This window comes from Salmo salar, chromosome ssa20 (genome assembly GCF_905237065.1).
Source record: "Salmo salar chromosome ssa20, Ssal_v3.1, whole genome shotgun sequence".
NCBI classification, from domain to species: Eukaryota; Metazoa; Chordata; class Actinopteri; order Salmoniformes; family Salmonidae; genus Salmo; species Salmo salar.
Window position 1 is genome coordinate 25,009,364 of NC_059461.1, and position 23,814 is coordinate 25,033,177.

Here is a 23,814-nt window from a genome sequence, read left to right on the forward strand (position 1 = left end):
CGTGCCATTGGAACACAGGAGTGATGGTTGCTGATAATGGGCCTCTGTGTATCGGTACATGGACAAATGGGCACAATCAGTTGAGTAAACAGTGGAGAGAAGATGTAAAACCATCACTGCATTGTAATAAAGAAAAGTGATGTGACAGCAAGCGGCCCTATCTGACCATATTATTCAATCATAGCAGCCTACTCAAATAACCTCAATCACAAATGTAATTTCATGTTGAATAAGCTCTGAGTGGTGCAGCGGTCTAAGGCACTGCTAGAGGCGTCACTACAGACCCTGGTTTAATCTCCGGCTGTATCACAACCAGGAGTCCCATAGGGCGGCGCACAATTGGCCAGCATCGTCCGGGTTAGGGGAGAGTTTGGCCGGGGTAGGCCGTCATTGTAAATAAGAATTTGTACTTAACTGACTTGCCTAGTTAAATAACGGTTCAATAAAAAAATATGTAAAAATTATGATAGCTCTGAGAGCGTTGCATTTAACTAAATTCATTAGATGTGAATGCAGCAGGGAATTGGTGAGCAAAACAATAAGAGATGTTTAAAGGGCTCAGATTCCTGGAGTGGAAATGATATGGCCTACACCTCGTCTTCCACTGTATCCAGTTACTCTGGTCTATCTCCTCTACTACCCCCCTCCTACCCCTTTCCTCCTCACAGAGCCTCGGCCAGACTATACCAACAAAATCCTCTTCAAACTAGAGGGGGACTTTGCTGCAGTCTCCTGGCAAAACCTTCATTTTAGGCACGTGTTTCCTGACAAATAGAGCTTGAATCAGAGTCAGTCCTTTTTCTGCTTTACCTGTTAGGCTGTGATGAGATTTATCCCTGTCACACATAGTCTCCTTGATGCTCAGGGCTGTGCTCTCCTCCCCTCCTCTCCCCTTGGTGAGTCAGTCAAGAGAGGAGCCTGAACAAAGCATTGAGAGAGAGGAGCTGCTGGGAGAGTGAAAGAACTGATACTCTCACTGACTCCGTCGCCTGGACAACCAGGCACAGAGGAGGGAGGGAAGAGAGAAAGAGAAAGGGAGAAAGGGAGAAAACAAAAACAAAAAATTATGATAGACAAGACTTATTAAGCAAATTAAAGATCTCATAAATCTTGTGTAGGAGAGGCTGTGCTGAGGTGCAGTCGCTCTCCCTCGTGCAGCTAGAGTACTATGAATATAAAACGGATCAACAGAGAAAATTAAGAGAGGATCTGGAGAACAAGTTTGAAATGAAATTGTTCAGCATAGGTTTGCATCCTCAGAAGAGGACCACATAGGGCTGCACAAACCATCAGTTCATACCTCTACTCATCAAGCTCAGGTAAGGTTCCCCAGCTCTGCCATACACTAAATGTATATTTTGTTTAGATATTACATATGCTTCAATAATTAACTACACACTACAACAACAGCTGAGCATGGCATTATCCTGTCATTATCTCATTTACTAAGCCAAATAACATAGTCAATAGGTGGCAGCAAAAGGTCAACTCTGCCTGCAGCTTCTGAGGAGCACAGCTGCAGTAAATTGAGCTCTCAGGTGGATAGAGAAGTTTCAGAGACCTCTGAAGAAACCCAGGACCAGGCAAAGACTGCATTGATTGGGTCTGTTGTCAAACTTCACATGGTATTGCATTTGAATTCTTAGATTGAAGGAAATTGCCCTGTAGATCTCCAGGCAATCATTCTGTCTTTTGCAATCACCCACCATCTCTCACGCAAGTGTAGCAGCAATAGTGAGCTTTCAACTTCAGGTTTACAGTACTTGTATTTGTTGAGGGGGTCATCCATGTATGCAAATATCAAACAAATTACTATCATTAGGAGCAAAAGGAGCGTGAGAGTGTGAGAGCGTGAGGTCTTAACACTTGCACCGTGCTGAACCTTCATATCCTGGGGATATGTGAAGAATAGAGGCATCATCCTCAGTGATTCTTCTGTAGTGATACTCAGTGCTCATACATAAACAATGTCTGTTTTCTGGAGTGCTGGGCTGAGATGAATGTCCCTGTATTAAATGGTGTTGCATGCTCTGTGAAATTACACCATGCTGAATCTGTGGGGCAGGAGAAACGGTGTGAAATCCATATTGGATGAGATGGAGGGAGGATGAAACAAGAGGGAGGGAGGGGAGGAAGGAAAGCAGAGGGGAGTGTACTATTTTTAGCTGTTGTCAGTAAGGAAGGTTATGTACCCCCCTTACCCTCACCTTTCGATATGCTTGTACACACACAGACACACACACATCAGCACATACCCAGAAAGTAAGAAAGAAAAGCTTTATACGCCTGTTAGTTAGTTGAATGGCATGCTGGGAGTGTTTATAGTATCACATCAGGCCCACATGAGACTAACACAGTTTGCACAGTACCAAGAAAACAGCACACTGCCACACAACCGCAATAGTCACCAACTGGCATCCAACCCTGGTCTTTGGTGCTTCACACTCCAAGTCAACCCAAAAAGCTAGCATTCGGTCTGTGGAACAGTTAAATCTTGAGTTCTTTAGAAAGTTTATTCACATAAGGATATGACTTTGTATTTTAGTAGGATCCCCATTAGCTGTTGCTAAAGCAGCAGCTACTCTTCCTGGGGTTCACACAAACATAAAACATGACATAATACATCACATTAATAGACAAGAACAGAACACATTTATTTTTGATTAGTTGTATCAGGGCAATTGTCAATAATGTAAAAAATTCTCAACCTCATCAAATTCATTTATTTTTGCTGTGGAAAATCTGTAGTTGAAAATAACCTATAAATTCTGCTGGACAGCAGCTCTACAATATGTGGCTGAAACTAAATGTCAGACCAAGGAGTGAGTAAGACTAGAAGGATAAAGAGTTCCAGAATCATGCTGATTGAAACAGATGGAAGAATGCTTTTGTTGTCCATAAAGCCAGTCTTCACCAAGTTCCCTTCTATTTTTATTCCCCACCTGCACAGTCTAAATTGACTCCCTCCGCTCTCAAGCACTGAGAATAAATAGAAAAGTTGAACGATTCTCTCAGCTTGTCAACACATTCCTCATTCTCGGTTCAGCACTGGGAGCGTTACCCTGCAGTTGAGGCTTCTCTCATAATTAATGTACATTAGATATCGTATGGTTGGCAAAGCGGCGCAGCTGAATTCATTAACAGGGGAAAATGATGTGTCCCAGGAGCCTGTCAGAGACAGATTACTGTAGGAGGCATGGCAGTAATCTGCCTGTTGGTGGAGGGAGCCAGGGAGGGTCTACTTTACACTATGTCTGTGTAACGGTGCACTCAACCAGCAAACGACCATTAACATGAAATGCACAACGTTGCTTTAATAGCATAACAGTCTTTGATGAGTGGTATAAGTATGAGGGGTCAGCATGGTGTCTCACAACAACTGATCAGCAATTCCAGGGATGTGGAAACAAACATGGCAGTTATGGAAATGTACAGAGCAAGCGGATTTAGACTGCCTTGAATATCAAACAGCACAAAGCTGCCTTTTATCACACAGGAGATCATCATTTGTTGATGGGTGACTGTTGCAGCCTAAGGTCCTCCATTCCCCTCCCTTCCCCCTCTTTCACACCCTTCCTCTCGCCCTTCCGCTCTCTCCTTTACCCTCTTCTTCTCCCCTCCCAAAAGACCGATCTTGTGTCTAATAAATTTGTCCTCTGAAGGGGTTGCAGACCCAGATGTTTTCCCAGTGCAGACAGATGTTGAACTGCTCTGTTCTCTCAGTGAACACAATCATTGGTGTCCAACTCTGTCTTGAACCATGTCAGGGCTCTATTTATTGTTTTATTTCGTATTTTTCTTTAATTATTAATATTTTTTACCTTTATTTAACTAGGCAAGTCAGTTAAGAACAAATTCTTATTTACAATGACGGCCTACCCCAGCCAAACCCGGACAATGCTGGGCCAATTGTGTGCCGCCCTTTGGGACTCCCAATCACAGCCGGATGTGATACAGCCTGGATTCAAACCAGGGACTGTACATTTGAGTCATTTAGCAGACACTCTTATCCAGAGCGACTTACAGTAGTGAATGCATACATTTCATACATTTATTCTCCGTACTGGTCCCCCGTGGGAATCGAACCCACAACCCTGGCGTTGCAAACACCATGCTCTACCAACTGAGCCACACGGGACCTTAGGCCACTGCACCACTCAGGAGCCCATTGTCATGGTGATCTCCTTGAATATAGTGTATTTGTGGCTATGTGCAATTGCAGCTGCAAATCTGAATAGATAGCCTACTACGGCTGATAACAGCTAATTACACAAATGATCATAATGCCTATCTTGGTTCTTGATCAATGGCCATAGGTTTACTTAACAACCCAATGAGCAGTCGATCCAAACACACTTACCTTATCGGAAATGTAAATATTCAAGACCCAGGCTGAAGACAGATATGGAGATTATGCTCCCGCTCTTTTGGCCTCCCTTGCCCCACCTAGATGACCCTTGAGCTCTATTCTAAAGATAGTAGATGACTTGCCAATTTTCCTTTAACACGACTAGTGCCACTTGAATACCAAGTCACTGCATTATCTTGTGTTTGCAGCGGAGTGAGAAGAGGAAGGAACAATAGTTTGACACGATCAGGCAGAAGCTGTCTATCACCAGGCATAAAACACCTATCATATTCCACACCTCTCTCTTACATTCCACACCTCTCTCCCCTGTCAGTAATTAGACAAGTGAGATGATTTAATTTGCTGCAGATCAGCCGAACCCAAGTCGACTGCTGATATGGACAAGGACACCACCGAGCACTCAAGGGGAGATGGTTTTTGCACACACTGAAGGAAGGAGTGAGAGGAATCAAATTGAAGCCAGTACTCTCTCTAAGCCCCCAGCCACAATTCAGCATCTTAAACTGGGGGCTTAGCAGACCATACACTGCTTTGGGCCCTTGAGACAAGGTCCATCTTCTTCCTAAATTCTCCCCTTTACTTTTCTGTGAGCTGAATAGGAACCCTGTGTGTCTTGGCTGTTGAGGGACATTTAATTGTTGTGCCCTTGCTGGCTGTATACTGCAGAATATCCTGAAACCACTATTATGTTTGCTCTGTAAATCACCTATAGATTAGGTCTATGTTTTCATGTCCCAAGGACAGAAGAGGATTTACATTCGGAGAGTGAGTGATGATGAAGTACTGTGTGTGTTTGACAGGTGCTGCCATGGACTTAGAAGACGAGCCGCTGTTATTCCAGAGCAGCTGGGATGCTGAGGAGGAAGAGGAGCAGGATGAGGACGATGGGGAGTCAGATACACAGATTAATGGGGGGAGCAGCACCACTGGAGGCAGCATAGTGTGGGGGGCGGTGGGCTGGGTCTACACACAGCCCTGGGTGAGTGGGGTGGTCCTGGGAGTTGGAGTCTTTCTTCCCTGTGCCCTCTCTGCCTACATGTTCCTATACTGCCCCCCATTGGACATAGACCTTTCCTACAGTGCCTTTGAGGTTCACAGCCACTTCTCCGCTGAGCGGTTTGATGCACTCACCATTGCCATAAAGACTCAGTTGGGGTCCTGGGACAGACGCAGGCGTGACGTGGACCACTATGACTTCACTGCTCTACAGGAGCTGCTGTTGGACAGACTGGGTAGGCAGGGAGATGAAGCATCCAACTGGACATCACATGGAGGGCTGAATTCGAAATCTCTGAAAAACCACACGTTCAAAAGAGTAGTTATGCAAAAGAGAGGAGTTGCCCTGAGTCAGCAAGAGACTGAGAGGCATAGAGAGACAAGGGCTGGTAAAGCAAAGATAAGAGAGGAGGATAAAAATACAACTAACTTAGGAAAACCTGAGAGTCGTGAGTCCAAAGGGGAAGAGGGCGACAGAGACAGTGAGAGATCTCGCACTAGGATGCGCAGGTTTGCTCCCAACTACTCATACCTGCAGAGCCAAGCCCTGTGGAGGATGGAGCTGGTGTTTGTAGCTCAGGGTGGGGGGGACAACAACATCTTCACCCCAGAGCGTCTCCGCACCATCCACCACATAGAGCACCTGCTCATGCAGCACCCCCAATTCCAGCAGTTCTGTTGGAAGCCTCTGGAGGTCCTGAGAGACCTGCCCCTGGGCCCCTCCTACTGCTCCCCTCCAAGCTCCCTCCTCTCCTACCTCTTCCCTAGTGAACGGGGTGGCAGGATCTACTATGATGGCATGGGACCTGACCTGGCTGACATCCATGGTGAGTCTGAGGTTCATAAAACTTGGCATTACTGTAGGAACAGTCCAGTGGCGATCAGTGCCGTTTAAGATCAGCAAAGACATTTTTCTTTTCTTCATGAGTATGGCCTTATTTCTATTACAGCATATTGGATGACTGTCATTCATATTCCATTCACCCAGTTCAATGTAACTGTGATAGGTGTAATCTACTACATGATACTCTACTTTTCTCTATATCCATCATGAGGTTGCTACAACCTAGTCTATGAATGAAAGTTTACAACGTAGATGCACACAGGTCGAGCTGATATACAGTAGGGTGTAATCATTAGTCCAACAGTTGCAAACAAGAGTTTCTATTGGACAAATTCAGGTCTGTTTATCCCCGTTTTGTTCCGTTTGCTTCCATTTAAGAAACGTTTTTCGGCAGAATAAATACACCCCTGATCATGTGTAAACATAGTTCACTTTCATAGCAGCCACGTTGTATTCCTTCACGCATCTATGCACTCTCCTCCTCTCACCTTGTCCCTTTGCTTGTGGACTTCAATGCACAACACACAAGCTGTATGTGACCAGGCAAAAAACACCTTTCCAAGCCAAACCATATCATAACCGCTACACACAGCCTACATCGTTGTCTCCATATTAGATAAAGCAACATCATAGTCAGCATAGCTAATAGAACTAACATGTTAGTTAACCCGCTTCAATCATGCAGTAACATTACAGTGTACAGTCAGTAAACAGTTACACCGGCAGGCCCCAGGGCAATAAATTAGTCAAACCAAAAGCTTACCTTGACTTGGAGGAGTTCCAGTGTTGTGTTGGGATAGTCATAGCCAGCTAGCTAACATAGCATCCCTCTGTCTGAGCAGGGTGTTCGAGTAGGCAAAACTAACTAACGTTAGCTGCATTACCTAGCTAAGTAAGTGAAACTGAAATTGAAATTGAAAAATGGCACTTTCTCTCTCTCTCTCTTGCTTCTCCATTTTGGGAAGAAATGTATTTGTTCAAAACTGTTCAACTATTGTCTTTCTCTCTCTTTGAGTCAACTACTAACCACAAAAATTCAGTCTTCAGTCACCCGAGTCATAGACTGTTCTCTCTGCTACCGCACGGCAAGCGCTACCAAAGCTCCAAGTCTAGGTCCAAAAGGCTCCTTAACAGCTTCTACCCCCAAGCCATAAGACTGCTGAACAATTAATCAAATGGCTACCCAGACTATTTACATTGACCCCCCCCCTCTTTTTTTTATGCCGTTGCTACTCACTGCATAGTCACTTTACCTTTACCTAAACGCACATTAACTCGGTACCGGTATCCCCTTTATATAGCCTCGTTATTGTTATTTTATTTTTTACTTCAGTTATTGAACTGCATTGTTGGTTAAGGGCTTGTACGCAAGCATTTCATGGTAAGGTTGTATTTGGCGCATGTGACAAATAACATTTTATTCGATTTTATCCACTGCAGTGCTTTCAGCACTAGATTCATTCTCTGATCCTTTGATTGGGTGGACAACATGTCAGTCCATGCTGCAAAAGCTCTGATAGGTTGGAGGACGTCCTCTCGAAGTTTTCATAATTACTGTGTAAGTTTATTGAAGGGGGTGAGAACCATGAGCCTCCTAGGTTTTGTATTGAAGTCAATCTACCCAGAGGATGACGGAATCGAGCTGTCCTCCAGCTACAACATGGTGCTACCCCAGAGAGTGCTGTTGAGGCTACTGTAGACCTTCATTGCAAAATAGTGTGTTTTAATACATTACTTGGTGACGTGATTATATTTAGTATAGTTTTATCTAAAAACGATAACTTTTTTATGTTTTACAATTTTTATTATCACAGAGGATGGTCCTCCCCTTCCTCCTCTGAGGAGCCTCCACTGGTACAGTCACTGCTCTGCATGATTAAGTAGGGAGCTTGTCCTTCATTTTATTATGGGAGGTCAATTGAAACATCAAAGGGAGCTGGCAGTGACTACCACTTTGATCTTCACTTGTTTCTGCTCCCAGGTGCTCTGAGTCTAGCGATTACCCACCCACAGTTCTACTGGTATGTGGATGAGAGTCTGGCCCCTGACCGGCTCTCCTCCTCTCTCCTGCGCAGTGAGATCCAATTCGGCGCCCCGCTGCCCTCATACTACTCCCTCCAAGACCGGCCTGAGGAGCAGAGGCAGCGCTTCAGGAACTTTGTAGTTCAGTACGCTGACATCCTGGCTCAGCAGTCCACCAGGTGGGCTATGGCTTATAAACTCTAAAAAAACAAAAGAGCCATCGATATTGAGATTAACTGATTGTTTTTCATTTCCCCCAAGACTTGACTTTGTAAATATTGTCTCCGCTTTCCAGACCAATTGTAATTAAGCACATCAAAAGAGTTCCTCCTTTCATGACACCCACACAGTATTCTTCCGTTCCCTCTTTCTGACTACGAACGTCTCTGGGTTTGTGTGATGCCAGCCAGGTGAAAGTGTTGTATGGGGGCACAGAGCTGTTTGATAACGAGGTGAGACAGACCTTCCACAGAGACATGTTGCTGGCGCTGATCAGTGGGGGCTGCATCACTCTACTGGTCTATGTCCTAACCTCCTTCTCAGGTAATTTCCCATGCACTCTCTCACCTGCATTGGATATTACATGCATGTTATTCTAACATTTCCTATACTTAATTTGCTGTCATACATAGTATCTGATAAAAGCCAGCATAAGTATCTTATTCTTAGAATTTTGATACCACATACAAGACTTGCAGCACGAGGTCTCCCACCCAATCTATTTGGTGTGTCTCTACAGTGTTCCTGACATTCTTTGGACTCACTAGCATTGGTCTGAGCTGCCAGGTGGCTCTCTTCCTCTACCATGTGGTCTTTGGGGTGAGATACCTTGGCATCCTCAATGGAGTTGCAGCCTTTGTGATCATTGGCATTGGTTAGTGACAATATTAAAATATACTCTAGAATTTCTCTCATGGTCAAACTGGTTGAGAAACAACATCTTTGTTACAGGTAACATGCCACTCTTTATTCTGTTTCCCCTCTTACTGTTCTCCAGGTGTGGATGATGTGTTTGTGTTCATCAGTACCTTCAGACAGGCTTCCCACTTGGTCCACCCGGTGCAGAGGATGATGTACACGGTGAAAACTGCTGGCCGAGCCACCTTTCTCACCTCCTTCACCACCGCAGCTGCCTACGCTGCTAACACCTTCTCACAGGTACTCAGAAATATTGTCAGTCCATATCGCATAATCCTTCCAAAGGGAATGAATAGCTGTGAGGTAGAACTATCTATATACAGTATGTATCAATATGAAAAGTACAATGTAAATGTATTGCGATATTGAGGTCTTTTACCCTTACAAACAGATTCCGGCAGTGCATGACTTTGGCCTGTTCATGGCCCTCATCGTCAGCTGCTGCTGGCTCTGGGTGTCCATCCTCATGCCTGCTGCCCTGTGTATCTGGACCCAGTGTGTTGACCCCCAGGAGAACACCTGTCTCAAATGGTGTGATTCCATCTTTCCTCCTTTTTTTGCTAGTGAACAGAGCTCCTACTGTTGTGCTGCTTGCCTTTTCATTCTGTTTTCCTATTATGAACAATGTGAGGTTCTTAAGCTGCATCTCTCTGATGCACTTTATCTTAAAGGTGGAAAGCACTTACAGGACTGTCAGTGAGTCACAGTCCTTTGTCAGATGAGGATGAAGATGTGGCTCTTCTGTCGGTGGAGATGGAGCCAGGTGAGATACTGATCTGGACAGAACTGCATAAATGAATGGCAGGAGAATGAAAGGTAATAGAGTCCTGACACTATTCACCCCCCCGCTCTGTCTCATCTAGGCTCCTGTGACACTGATGTAGATGCAGCCATTTTGTCCCTGTCAGTGGAGACCTCGCTCTCACCCCCAGGGCGGGGGACTGCAGGCGTGGTCAGCGCTAACCTTCAGTGGGCTCTGAGGCACTGGGTGGCAGAGCCAGCCGTGGAGAAACGCAAAGTCATTCTAGGTAAGGGCTCTGTCTGTCTGCAGGGGCTGGGAGAATCACATCTAATGATGCCCATATGCCTTTTTCAATTTCAGCGTTTTGTATTGCCTATCCCTTGCTCTTCCTCACAGAAAAGCAATTTAATCTAATGTCTCTCCCCTCAGTGATCTACCCCATCTGACTTGCCTCTCTCACAGGCCAGTCTTTGTCTTGCTGCCCATAGGCATCTACATCCTGGTCCTGCTGCTGTCTGCTGGGTGTTGCTGCCTCCTGCGGCCGGCTACTCATGCCCCGTTACTATTTCGCCCAGACACCAACCTCCAGACTCTACTGGGACTGAGGAACAATCTCAGTGCCCAGGGCATCTCTTGCCACATGTGCTCTGGTGAGACGTCGCCATCAATCTGTGTGATGGAACCCAGATGGGTGTAAAGTAAACCGATTCCACTACTTTAAACCCAAATTAACTTTAAACCCAAGTCCTACAACTGTCTGGCTGTAAATGTCTTTATATGACATGGTACAATTCATTTTAAACTGGGATATTAATTTACAGTCGACTCCTGATAAGAGCTGACTCAATGACATTCTTTTTCTTCCTACGGATATTTGCATGCTCCAGTTCAGTGCCCACATTCACAACACTCCCAGGCCATTGCATGTATCAGGATATTAAGGTCAGCCAAGCATTTGGCTTTGATTTGAAGTGTTGAATCGAAGTGTCCTATTTCCTGCAGGTCTGTTCATGGAGAAACCTCATCTTCTGCACAGCCCTACCCATACTACCCCCTCCATGCCTGGGTTTCACCCTCAGCAACATACACAGAGCCCTTCAAACTCAACTCTACAGAGCCCAATCACACCAAGCATATCCTCCATCACAACAGGTACTGGTTAAAATTGTATTATATATCCAAAGAGGATTCACATGAATATATCCGTGGAAATGTTCTGGCAATGTTTTAATGTGTGCCTCTATTTCTCTACTGCTGCCACTCACTGTATCCTTTCATGGCAGGGCCTCTGCTGACAGTGTATGTCTCTAAGCTGGATGTGGGTGCTTCTATCACTCTGTACCGCTTCTCTCTGAATACCAGCGTGCCATCGCCCTGGAAAAGCCTCAGTGCCGGGCATGGAGAAGTTCCATCCTTTCAGGTTAGGAGACCCACAAATATAAACACACTATTTCTGGGTTATGATTTAATATCTCACCTCTGATAACCAACTCCATCATATACTTAGTATAACTTCTGGTGTCTCTAAACAGGCATACAGTGGACCTCACAGCAACTTCAGCACCCACATGACTGTGTGTGTGTCCCGTGTGTACCACCCCCACCCTCGCTGGATGATCACTTCCCAGTCATGTGATCCACGCCACGGCTGGAGGTCAGAGTTCAGCTTCTATGTGGCATCGGCTGAGCAGCAGCACAGCAGGTAAGAGGAATGATGAGGGACAGATGATGGCTGAATAGTGAATTAGTCAATCAGTCAAGCTTTTTGTGGGCAAGTTGTTGACAGTGCTCCTTGTTGCCTCCCAGGAGGTTGTACTTTGCCCAGCACAAACTGAGTCCTCATCCCAGCCGAGTGTGTGCAGAACCACCTGGCTGTGTGATCAGCTCCGGGCCTGACGGACCCACACAGGGCTCTTTCTACACTCCACTCCCCACAGGTAAGATGGAGAACATCTGGAGTCAGAAGGCATCAGGGAACTGCATAAATACTCTGCATTGGTTTGAATTAAAGCATGTACTATGAATGTTTGCCTATGAATGTGAGGGTGTTCATTTTTTCCAAATTTTTACCTTATTTCAAAGATTCCACCTCAACCAAAAGGTCCAAGACCTCTGGTTTTAACCCCTGTAGTGGAGGTGGCTGTGGCCACCCCGCAGTCCGTCCTCTGGTTGACACTGGTGCGATGGTGTTTGTGGTTTTCGGAATACTTGGAGTCAACCGCACCCAACGCACAGACAACCACGTCATTGGAGACATGGTGAGAGGCCAACTGCATGACAATAACGATATAAGGTGTAATTCAATAATCAATACTGTTTTAGTGGTATTGATTTGTTCTAAAATTATCTCCAAAGGGCAGTGTGATATTGGATCCAAACTTTGATATCTTCCAAGAGATTGGACACCTCTGCCAAATCTGTAAAGCTATCAGTGCTAATAAACAGCTTGTGAAGCCGGGAGGAGCCCAGTGTCTACCGTCAGGTACCAACTGCACAGACACAGTCTAACAAATATAACAGCACACGTAGCCATGTTTGATATGAGTTACATGTATTCTCTCTCTTGTACTCCCTCTCTCTCTCCCCCTTAGGCAACAAGCTTTCTTCTATCCTGCCTTTACTCAACCCAGACTGCCACTCCCTCCCTGAGCCCAACCTGCTGCCAGGCCAGCTGTCCCATGGGGTCGTGGGGACGCATGGTGGCAGAGTAAGCTGGCTCTCCATGGCCTTTGAGTCTGTGAGTACAACGGTTGTCCGTGGTGTATACTACCACCTCTAATGTAATGTTAATGTTGTAGCCCAGTCCAGATCTGTGCCAGAAACTGAGCCCATGTCTTTTTTTATCTGTTTGTTCCCAAGACCACCTACAAGGGGAAATCCTCTTTCGAGACACACTCAGACTTCCTCCAATGGGAGACCTTCCTACAAGAGCAGCTCTCGACTCTCCCAGAGTCCTCTGCTCTACGGAGAGGTTTCCAGACCTGTGAGCACTGGAAGCAGATCTTTATGGAAATCATAGGCAAGTGGAGAGGCCAGAGGACACAGTTGTTCCATACCTAAGGCACAATCAATAAATGTTTCATTTTTATGTATCTAAAAGATTATTTCAGTCCTTCTGGGAATGTAACCTTCCTGTGCTGACTGACTCCCTCCTCTGTGGGTTTTCTGTAGGTGTCGAGAGCGCCCTCTGCAGTCTGCTCCTGTCCCTGGCCATCTGTGTGGCAGCTGTGTCTGTTTTCACTGCCCATCCACTTCTGCTGCTGCCAATACTGCTCACCATCCTGGGTAAGACACTGCTGATCAAACCTTTGTCATCAGATAGGCCCATTATGCATAGACTGCAGAGAAAAGTCTCCAAGAATAAGATATGATGCAGTATTGATATGAAGTGTTGTTGGGAATAATGTAAGAGGAAATCATTAACTGTTGTACTGTACGTACTGTATTTTCTGTGGTTTTAGCCTTGGGAGGGTTAGGGGTCATCTGTCTGTCAGTGTGCAACATTGATCTCCTGACCAAATACAGGGGTCATCTGTCTGGTGGTGGCCATCATGTACTGGCTGGGCTGGGAGTTGGGGGCCGTGGAGGCCATCTCTCTGTCCATCCTTGTGGGCTCCTCAGTGGACTACTGTCTGCACCTGGTGGAGGGCTACCTGCTAGCTGGGGAGACCATACCAGCCACACCAGGACACACTATTGTACGTACAACACAATCTGATAATCATCTATAACTGGCATAGAGGTATTGAATTCACTCCTTTATATATTCTACTGTAAGAGAGTAAAACTATATAAATGAAGGATTTGCCTCCACAATATTCTGTTTACTTAAAGGTCCAATGCAGCTGTTTTTATCTCAATATCAAATCATTTCTGGATAACAATTTAGTACCTCACTGTGATTACTTTATTACATGTATATATTATTGCTAGGACTATCTGGGAGTGGTCTGAGTAGGGAGGGGAAAACTGAAAATGTGCTGTTATTGTCAGAGGTTTGGAAGTGTTTCTTATTGGTCTATTAACTCATTTACTGCCTGGTGATGTCACAAGGCAGGACAAAAATCTCCATCCCTCCAAAACAGGCTGAAATTTCAGGACGTCTTTTCAAACTGCTCTTACACTAAAGGGGCATTATCATAATTTTCACACTATTATTCCAACCTCATAGTTTGGAATTATATAACACAGAAAATTCACATTTTTGACTCCACAGGGCCTTTTAAAAGTCATCATATTTAATGAAATAAGCCCGAGGGAAATAATGCATAAAGAGAAAAGACTCATTATATCAATCTGTTTTTCATTCTCAGAGCCTGTCAGCTAAAAGGCAGAGAAGGTCCCTAGATGCAGTAAACCACGTGGGAGTTGCCATTGTGTCCAGTGCTGTCACCACCGTGATCTCCACAGTCCCTCTCTTTTTCTGTGTCATCGTGCCTTTTGCTAAATTTGGCCAGATTGTGGCCATTAACACAGCAGTGTCCATCTTGTTTACCCTGACTGTGACCGCAGCCATGTTGGCCACCATGGGCCCTGCCAACTTCCACAGGCCTCCTGGTGCCGTGCTGAAGGCCAGCCTGGCAGTACTGGGCACCACAGCCTTTGGCGCTGCCCTGTGCTGGGCAGGAGGGCAACTAGGACCAGTCACCTGGCACACAGCAGTCACCATGTGACCCCACAAACACAACTCAATCACTACTGTCACTGTTACCTCTGTAAGCAGAACCAAAAGGCTCGGTCTAAACATCAGTGTAGTATTGTTCTATAAATGCAGATGGAAGGTTTCAGATGTAAGTAAAAGCATCTTGTGGAAGTAGATATTTCTTTGTGTGGATGATTTAAAGTTTAATAATTTTTTCCCAAAAGAACAGAACATAGTCTGTTGAGAATAGGTAGTCTGCAGGACATGCTTTGGTTTCTGTGGATGCAGCCTACTGCTGACAGGAGATGACACAATGGAAATGAAATACTGGTTGAGTCCACATTGTTCTATTGTCCACGTTATTCTGTTCCTGACAGTAAAATCACTGACTGTTCTCTGACCTGCTGTTGTTAGCACTGACCTCATCTCTGGCAGTTTGAAACCACACTTTGAGGTCCAAAAAGACAGGTATTGTACCATAAAAAAATGCAAGCCAGAATGTGTCATGCACTCCCTTATTCCAGTGATATCACTCATATCACATCCCACTGGGCACATACCTCAGTTCAATGTCTAGTTTTGATTTACATTTGATTGAATTGTCAACTAACATGAATTCACAACCTGGACTTAGGGGTAGATGTCACATAGTACACGTAAATCCAGGACACTGCAATTAGTATTATATGTTACATTTTGTATGGTATGTACTAAATTGTGGATCTCCATCATCCATTTTGTATATGTTACAAATTTTAATTAATATGATATATTATGAATTGCAATTCGTACAATATGTTACAAATTGCAATTCGTACAATATGTTAAAAAAAATTAAATGTATGGTATGTTACAAATTTTGTTGTGGCTAGCGTTAGCTAGGTGGCTAACATTAGTTAGGCTGGCTAGGGGTTAAGGTTAGGGTTAAGAGTTAGGTTAAATGGTTAAGGTTAGGGTTAGGTAACATGCTAAGTAGTTGCAAAGTTGCTAATTAGCTAAAATGCTAAAGTTGTTCTTTATGAAATTCGAACACACAAGCTTTGGGTTGCTGGACATTCGCAACCATACGAACCCATGCCAAAAATAACTACTGTTTCATACTAATTTGAGTTTACTATGTTATGTTTATTCTATCAGACCAGGCTGGAATTCAATGTGAAATCAACAAAAAATGTCACTTTGTCATTGGGTTTAGGTTAAATGTTGGGTGAAAAAAATGACAAAATTCCCTGACATTGATGACTTTTTGCAAATCCGATGAGTTATCCACATTGATTCAATGTCAACACAGACTTTTTGGTTGAAACGACATAACATTTCTCTTCACTTATATGATTGTTCAGAAGAGAATGTTAGGAGTCATTAGGTTATTCACCACAAGGCAGATAAGTGTAAATTTAGAAGGATGTAAAAACATGGATGAAAGGTACTGCAGCTGTAGGCCTACTCTAGGAATTAACCCCATGGGTAATGGGGAAATTATTTAAAAAATTCCCCCAAAGTTGGCACAATATGCATTTCCACAAAATACAAACAGGTTGTCGCATGGAAGCCTTTTAGCCTAGCATATTTACTTCAAACAAAGTCGCCATAAATGCAAAGCGAACGCATAATTAACACTGCCGGACTGCACAAGTGAGCCGAATGCAGTTAATAAACCCAACAGGAAACCTTTACAGTAGGCTATAGCCTAGAAATGAACATGTGCCTCGCTGGGCCGCACCTTGACCTGTCATTGTGAATCTTCAGACAGTCACACATTTATAGGCCTATGCACAATTCACTAGGCATCTCTGTCACAGACACAATTCAGAGACTATTCTAGAGCCTTGGCTATTTTCCTATCCAGTCCCAATACCACTGAAACGTCAAATCCTGACTCCTGTATCGCATGAAAATTCCTAACTTTATTCTGTAACCCATAGGTTGCATTATTTGGGCTCCCGAATGGCGCAGCTGTCTAAGGCACTGCATCTCAGTGCCAGATACGTCACTACAGTCCCTGATTCGAATCCAGGCTGTATCACAACCAGCCATGATTGGTAGTCCCATAGGGCGGCGTACAATTGGCCCCGCGTCGTCTGGGTTTGGCCGTCATTGTAAATAAGAATTTGTTCTTAACTGACTTGCCCAGTTAAATAAATAAAAAATAAAAAATAAAATAATAATCAAGGCATGTCTCACCAATGCATGGTAAAATACTGCTAGAACATTTCCCCAGCTTCTCTGCGCAGTCTGGTACTTGCCCATAATGAGAGCTTTGGTAGAGATTGTGTGATTAACAAACGGTATGCGAGTAGATGTTTTTTAAAGAGTTGGTCCACGTTAACCCCTACCTTGATATTTAAAAACTATTTCCACTCTTCATCTCCCCATTATTTATGAGCCGATCTGCTATCTGTATCCCATAATCATCTATATTTGGAAAAATCTAGTTGATCTGTAATTCGTTGGAGGTTATCTAGCATTTTAGCAATTTTGGCTTTTGACTGCCATTACAAAGTTAGAATGAATTGACAACGCTGTACTCGGAGTGCGCTCTGTGTCGAGATATCCTACTGCTGAAATGCGCTGGCGATCAAAGATCATATCATTACTGAATATATGTTTAATTTTCTCTGAAATCTGTACATATTGGCGCATGCAGCCAAGTGATGAGGTGGCACAGCGACCTTCTTATTTGGGGAGAACCCTGGAATAGTGACCATATCTTGGTTTTAAACGCTTTAAATGCACTTCCGATTTTTGCTGTATTTCCCGGGACTATCAGGATAAATATGAATTATTCCCGGTATTTAAACTTGGTAGATTTTCGGGAAAATATGAATCCCTACTGTGCTCTGACTCTTGTCCGTTTGATATATGTGCATCTTAGATGTAGTGTGAGATGTAGCTTAATGTTTAAGTATCTATGCTGCTAACACACATTTGGAAAGTGATTCCTTGTATCTTGAAACTACTAACACACTCTTTAAGTGCTGCAACATACTGTGCAAATAGAACAGTGATTTGAGGAGCACCTTGGAGGAAAGGAAATTGCAATTCCATGAACAATGCCACAGCAGGGGTGGTTCTGGGGGGGGGGGGGCAGTGCCCCTGTGACAACAATTTTGGACCCCCTTGTGGCCCCCCTAAATGTGGAGTATGAAATAATTTTTACATAACTAATTTTTGCTATCGTTCTTTTTTTACATCCGTTATTAGACAGTGGCAACTCGGAACACTAATGATTATGAACATGGTCTTTTGCCTGCTAATGCAGTGAAGAAAACGATATGACAACAATAACGTCTAATGTAACTGGCCCCTCTAACAGTACAACTGGCCCCAGCTTGGCCCCCCCAGTTGAAATGGTCTAGAACTGCCACTGTGTCACAGCCAGGAGTAATTCAACTTCAACAGCAGACAATGACATTAAGGAGAAGCCACACCTACCTGAACAAAATGCAACAACAAGAAATGCTAACCTGTCATTATGGTTCAAATGTACTGTACATTTCTCTCTGAGGTATGTGGTACCCTATCTTCCTGCACTACGGATTGTAAATGGGAAAATTGTAATCATAGAAAAATGTGAGTTATGTTCTGTGGTGAAGGTTTCTCTCTTCTATGGCACAGTACATCTTAAAACATGTTCTTTCCCTGATGGGTGTAAAAAAATGTATTTTTCCATGTGTTTTTATATCAATAGTAGGCTTGTATGCTTCCCTTTACCCTTTTCTTGTCCGCCTACCTACAATACACAAACCTCTACCAGCTGCTCACACATCGGCTGTTTGAATGACTCAACCATGACCCGACCCTGAGATAATAATAATAATATGATCACTTGTGAGCCTCTCAGGTGAAGGCACTCAATGCTCTTTGCAAAGCACTTGATGATACTTACTATAACTCACTCGGCTCCCTCCACTGCTTTCAGGCTAGTAGAGAGCACCGTTTCATACACCAACGCAAAGGCTCTCTCCTGCCCTGCCGACAAGGTCAAATACATTGGTTAATTTATGTGACACAATAATGGTTTTAAAGGGAGTTACTTGATGTAACTGTAATTAGTCTTGTTATATGTGTGTATTGCTGTTAATATTAAATAAAGCAGATATCTTTAGAAGAATGTTCTTGAAAGTGGTTCTTTTCTTTCACTGCATTTCAAAGTTGATTTTAAAAGACTGATAATTGAAATTATATAGGCTAATGTTTGCATATAACCTTTGTATGAGCCATGTCTTAAAGCACACATTTCAACAGCACCACCCACTAACTCTAAGAATTTATAGATGTTCTTGAAGGGCAAACATCCAACAGAGATGTTATTTTGGTAGTCTTTGATTGCAAGTACTTCTCTCTACAGCGGAACAATCGAGTGGGTTTAGTGGCGTGTGTCCTTGTCCTTGGTTTCCCCCCTTGCCTCTGATTTTGCTTGGTAACACAACGTTTCAGGAGAGCAGGGATACTAAGAGAGATGTCATAATCAGCTTAGTGTGACACTCAGCCAATGTGAGAGCTAGGAGGACAGCTTGACATGTCTCCTCTAGTGACAGTTAATAATTCATGACAAATATCTCAGGATTAATAATGAATTGCAATGAGTGTAATGAATGTTTCATGTCAGCCATTAGGTGAACACAGAACTGTTATTGACAGATATCCACAAGCCTCATTGTCTGATGACTAAATCACACAGCAGCAGTCTGCCAGCTTATGTTCAAATATGGAATTAGTATATATTGGATGGCTGTGCTTGGAGATTCTGCCAACACTGTATACAAAGACAACACTATTGGGATTTCATCATTTGCAATTACTGCGCATCAACCATGGCAGAGCATATAATATCTAGTTAAATAAATTATTCCAAATCAATTTGCAGTTTAGCTACAGAATATTTCATTTTTTAATTATACTGCACAAAACCATGTCCTTCCTGCCAAGCAAGAAAAAAACAAATAAAGAAATACTATTCAAATTATTACATTTTAAAATGTACAAAGACAAGCTATGCTATTTTTTACTCTTAGATGTACAGATTTGGTTTCCAGTGAGCACAGCTAGTGTGAATTCACTGTGTGGTGCCACCCCGAGGATGATTGCTTGATACCATCTTCACTCATGCGACATGAATAATAAGACAGTATTGTACAGAGCAAAACGGTGGCTAAACCATTGTCAGAGGTTAGTGGATATGTTCACTGGTCAACATTAGTCAAACTCAAACTAAACATAGGAAATCATTTAGAAAGATTAAATGTTTTTGCTTTTTTGTGTGGGGCTGGTGTTGTGTGATTGAATACCTGAACATTCTTGGCCTTCATCGGATTGTGGAGCTTGGCAGTCTCAGACCTATGTGTTTCAGGCTATTAGAAAATAATCAGTCCTGTGGAAGCATTCTCTGCCTCTACAGTGCCCAGGGCTCTCACCTAAACAGCATAGGGTAAAAACACTAGCTGAAACGACATAGGAGCGCACACACACACACACCTCTTACTTTGTTAGCACAAGCACACCCATTGGTTCTTACAAAACCAACCATGCTGAACATCTGCATTGATTGGTTATAGAGGCAAAGACATTAAGTGACAGCTGGTATTTTCAGTCAAATTAAAAAGAACCCGAAAAGAGAGTGGGATAACAGTAATTGACATGTATTCAACATCATTCTCGCTGCACAATACCAACACATCATAATACATGGAATTCAGCAGAGCCCCACCATAAACAGATGAATATATTGTGAAGGTGTTGCTATGACAATGACTACTCAGACTCGCCTGCACCAGAGCCTTCTGTCACAATAAAGGGCTCTGGCCTGCCCCTGGAGATTGCACTATTTATGGAGAGTTTAAGTCTAGGGAGAGAAAATGCTGCACATTAAAACTGTACATGAACACTGAAACAGAACCCATATCTTTATTACCCCATGTTACAGGGTACAAACAGCTCTCAAGCACGCCTGAGAAACCAAATGGTGCAATGAAAATAAAAATCAGGGAATAAAAGTGATAAAATGCATAAAAAATAAGTGAACTTGCATTGCATTTTACAAAAAAATCGTTAGTTCATGATTTTTGAACAATTCACTGTAAAGTGCTTACTGATGGTTTGAGTTGAGGAAAGCATGTCATGTCCCTTTGAATAATCATACACATTACAATTACACAGAGAGATACAGCAATAGCCCCTCAATGGGCAAGCAATTACCAACCAGAAGACATAGGCCACATTTCATTTATTAGTCCTTTAATAAGATAACTGCTTCCTTAATTTCCTTGTTAATGGTAATAGCGAGAATCTTGCACTGGTTGCCAGGACAATGCCAATTACAAATGCTGGTGTTGTCACTGTACAGTTTCCTTCTCTCTTCTTGTAATTACATGCAATTCTCAGACATACAGTATCAAAACCTCAAGTCAAGGGCATCCCTCTAATCCTCTTATTGACTGGAATCCTTGAACAATATGGGTGGGAATGTGAGGAGGAGAGGAGCTCTAGTATTCTGGAGGAGTTTGGCTGGAAGGTTGAGGTTGGTGAGTCCCTCTGGAACTTCCTCCGATCTCCTCCCCCTCCTTTTCTCTCCTCGCCCCCTTCCCCCCTGGCGTGGGGGGGCTGGCCTGACAAAAGCAGGGATCTGTCTGGCTGATGCCTGCCTTCCGACAGGTCCTGAGAATCCACTGTTGTTCATTTCGCTCTCATTAGGAGGCATAGAAAATAAAAATAAAAAAAGAACAAAAAAAAACCTGGGGGTAGAAAATTCTCCCCCTGAATCCACCTAACCGGATATCCACCCACCCGCCCCAATCATAACCATAAAAAAAGGTAAAAACAAGGTCTACTGTAGAATGGCTTTACTCCTCACAGTCTGTAGGGAGCTGGAGCCCCTTGGAGCTGAGGTGCGGTTGGTGGTCTTGCGGCTGTTCTGTCGTTTCTGAATGATCTTGGTGGCCGAAGGTTTCCGAGTGTCAGGCTGTCGTCTCCCCTGGGGGCCCCTCCACTTGCCCCTCTGCCCAACCCGGCCCTTTCCGGCCCCCGCTGGTCACTTGCGCGAGTGCAGTGTGTCCTGAAACTTGGTGCTGGTGTAGCGCACGTGGAAGCCCTTCTTGTTGATGGTGTCATCAGAGCGGAACTTGATTACAATGGAGTCGCCGGCAGAGTAGATCTCCTCAGGAGGCTGGGGGAACAGAGGAGAAAACACAGATGGAGTTAACAGCTGTCGCCTTCTGGCACTCTGACTGCACTTCAATTAAAACCAAATGATATCTCATAGATCCAGACTGAGGGGGCTGTAGGATAAGGGAGGGGAGGGCTGTTGGAGTGAACAACTGCCACTTATTCTCCAATAAAAATCATATAATGAGCTTTCCACCTTACTTTACAATCTGTTTCCAGTTTAGTCCAATATGTCTAAAAAGGGCTTGATGGAGGAAGTGGCCCATTTGGTACTGTGAGCATTATGTGTCCTCCAGCTCCTGCTAGCACTGATTTACAGGATCAGGCATCAGTAGAGTAGAGACACAGGCTTATTACTGATGTGCGTTAAATTAAATCAAGCTGTTCCTTGACCTAGGGATTTAACGCGTCAACTCCCCAGTGGCCTCATTGTTTCAGCTTCCCCCCACCTACTGTAGCCTCAGCGTCAGCTGATTAGTTCTCAGTTACAGCTCAATGCTGGAGACCATGATAGCCTTTCACAAGCCAGCCAGGGTCCGCTCTTATTGAGCTCAGCTGCTACTGAAGCAATATACTCCAACCCGGTGGAACACATCAACTTTAACAAAGTGATTAAAGCCGGAGAGCGGAGTAGAAATCTTCAAAACTTTAACACTCAAACAGTGTGAAAGGTTATTATTCAACTGCAGAGCTAATTTTACACAATCTCTGAAAGTGTTGTTTTAACACAGCTGGTTCAACAAAGCTAGACCTGAAAGAGAGAATAACGATATTATGACAGTACATCGCTGGTGCTACAAATACTGTTGGGCAGAAAAGTCCTTCAACAGATGAGATTATCAGTGAGTTTACCCCAGAGCCACAGTAGCGTCCCAGCCTTGGGGACTTGGTATCGACTCCATCAAAGAGCTCCATGTAGTCGTAGCCACAGTCAGCCTCCTCCTCAATCTCAAAGGTCTGGAAGATGAGCTCCACCCCATAGCCTTTCTCAGCAGCGATCACCCACTGGCAGTCAGATGCACCGGGGTAGTTATTGTCCCCAAACTGAGCATGGGAGTACAGGTCTTTGGTCTTGACCTCAGCCTTCAGACGACCTCCACACTCTGGAGATAATAACAAAAAAACATCCATAGATATCACTCAGAAGGAACTAACCAATAACCTTTGAGGAGAAGCCAGTACAATACATCTAGCCATACAGTGGGCTCTAAGTTGTGAGTCTAAGTTGTGTTGGCGGTAATATACCTGCTGTGTGGGAGGCCTCGAAGCCCTTCTTCTGGACAGAGTTATCAGAGAAGAAGCGGATGAACATCTTGTTGGCGCTGGACATGATGGGAGGAGGCTTCTTAGTGCCACAGAAGCGACCCAGACTGGGGGCTTTGCCGTCGCGCCCATCGTAGATCTCGATGTGGTCGTAGGCGCACTCCAGATGGGCCTCCATGTCGATCTCATTGAAGGCCTGAGACAAAGCATGAGGGGAGAGAATGAGATCAAATAGGGAAAGAGGATTGCAGGTATACAGCCTGTTTTACAAGAGCTAGAGTATGAAATACAATGGTTCCCTATTAGCGGAATAACCTTTAGAAACCCATTGGAACGAAGACACATGTAATCACTTTTCATTGGCTAAGCCCAGTTAACTATATTCAAAAAGCTGAGATATGTACAGCATGCCATGGATAAATACAAATGGTATGAATGTGACAGAAGGGGGAGTCATTCATGCTTAGGGGATTGTTTCAATCACACTGTCAACAGAGGCTGTGGTGCTCAGTACAGTACAGTGTAAAGTCCTCAATGATTTCCACTGTTCATTCAAACCCCCCTTCCCGCAAACACAAGCATACCAAGAGCCACACACATGCAATCTGTATGTTAGAGAGTTGGAGGGGGACACATACGATTTTGATGCGATGGCCTGCAGTGGTGGAGAGCGCCCAAGTGCATGCCTTCTTGCTGGGGTATTTATCTGGCCAATTGGGGCTTGTGATGGTGCCAGTCACACTGTTCACAACGTGATCACAGCCGGCTGCAAAAACACATCCACAAAGTTAGTATCCCTCTCCTGCATCATCACTGCTCCACACAAGATAATGTCCAAACCCCACTCAGGGGCT

General features: G+C 44.1%; 2 protein-coding genes across 2 annotated transcripts in view; one reads left to right on the forward strand and one right to left on the reverse strand.

The window, feature by feature from the left end:
* The first annotated feature begins 927 nt into the window (after positions 1-927).
* On the forward strand, positions 928-18,647 carry disp3 (dispatched RND transporter family member 3). The gene is made up of 21 exons (XM_014160136.2): positions 928-1,319; positions 5,170-6,192; positions 8,191-8,410; positions 8,638-8,774; positions 8,971-9,105; positions 9,229-9,389; positions 9,541-9,680; positions 9,821-9,912; positions 10,013-10,177; positions 10,380-10,541; positions 10,894-11,043; positions 11,175-11,311; positions 11,424-11,593; positions 11,698-11,828; positions 11,974-12,149; positions 12,247-12,373; positions 12,483-12,628; positions 12,751-12,910; positions 13,063-13,176; positions 13,417-13,589; positions 14,205-18,647. Exons 2-21 carry the CDS (start codon positions 5,178-5,180, stop codon positions 14,562-14,564), a joined length of 4,071 nt encoding a protein of 1,356 aa, XP_014015611.1. The 5' UTR covers positions 928-1,319; positions 5,170-5,177; the 3' UTR covers positions 14,565-18,647.
* Positions 18,648-20,421: 1,774 nt separating this feature from the next.
* The window catches only part of LOC106579847 (bone morphogenetic protein 1), a 55,519-nt gene continuing 52,126 nt past the window's right edge, over positions 20,422-23,814 (reverse strand). Inside the window, exons 17-20 of the mRNA XM_014160135.2 lie at positions 23,599-23,726; positions 22,943-23,156; positions 22,550-22,800; positions 20,422-21,698 (exon numbers count right to left, since the gene is read on the reverse strand). Coding sequence (XP_014015610.1) covers positions 21,564-21,698; positions 22,550-22,800; positions 22,943-23,156; positions 23,599-23,726 — 728 coding nt within the window. The 3' untranslated portion in view covers positions 20,422-21,563. The remainder of the gene's footprint in view (positions 21,699-22,549; positions 22,801-22,942; positions 23,157-23,598; positions 23,727-23,814) is intronic.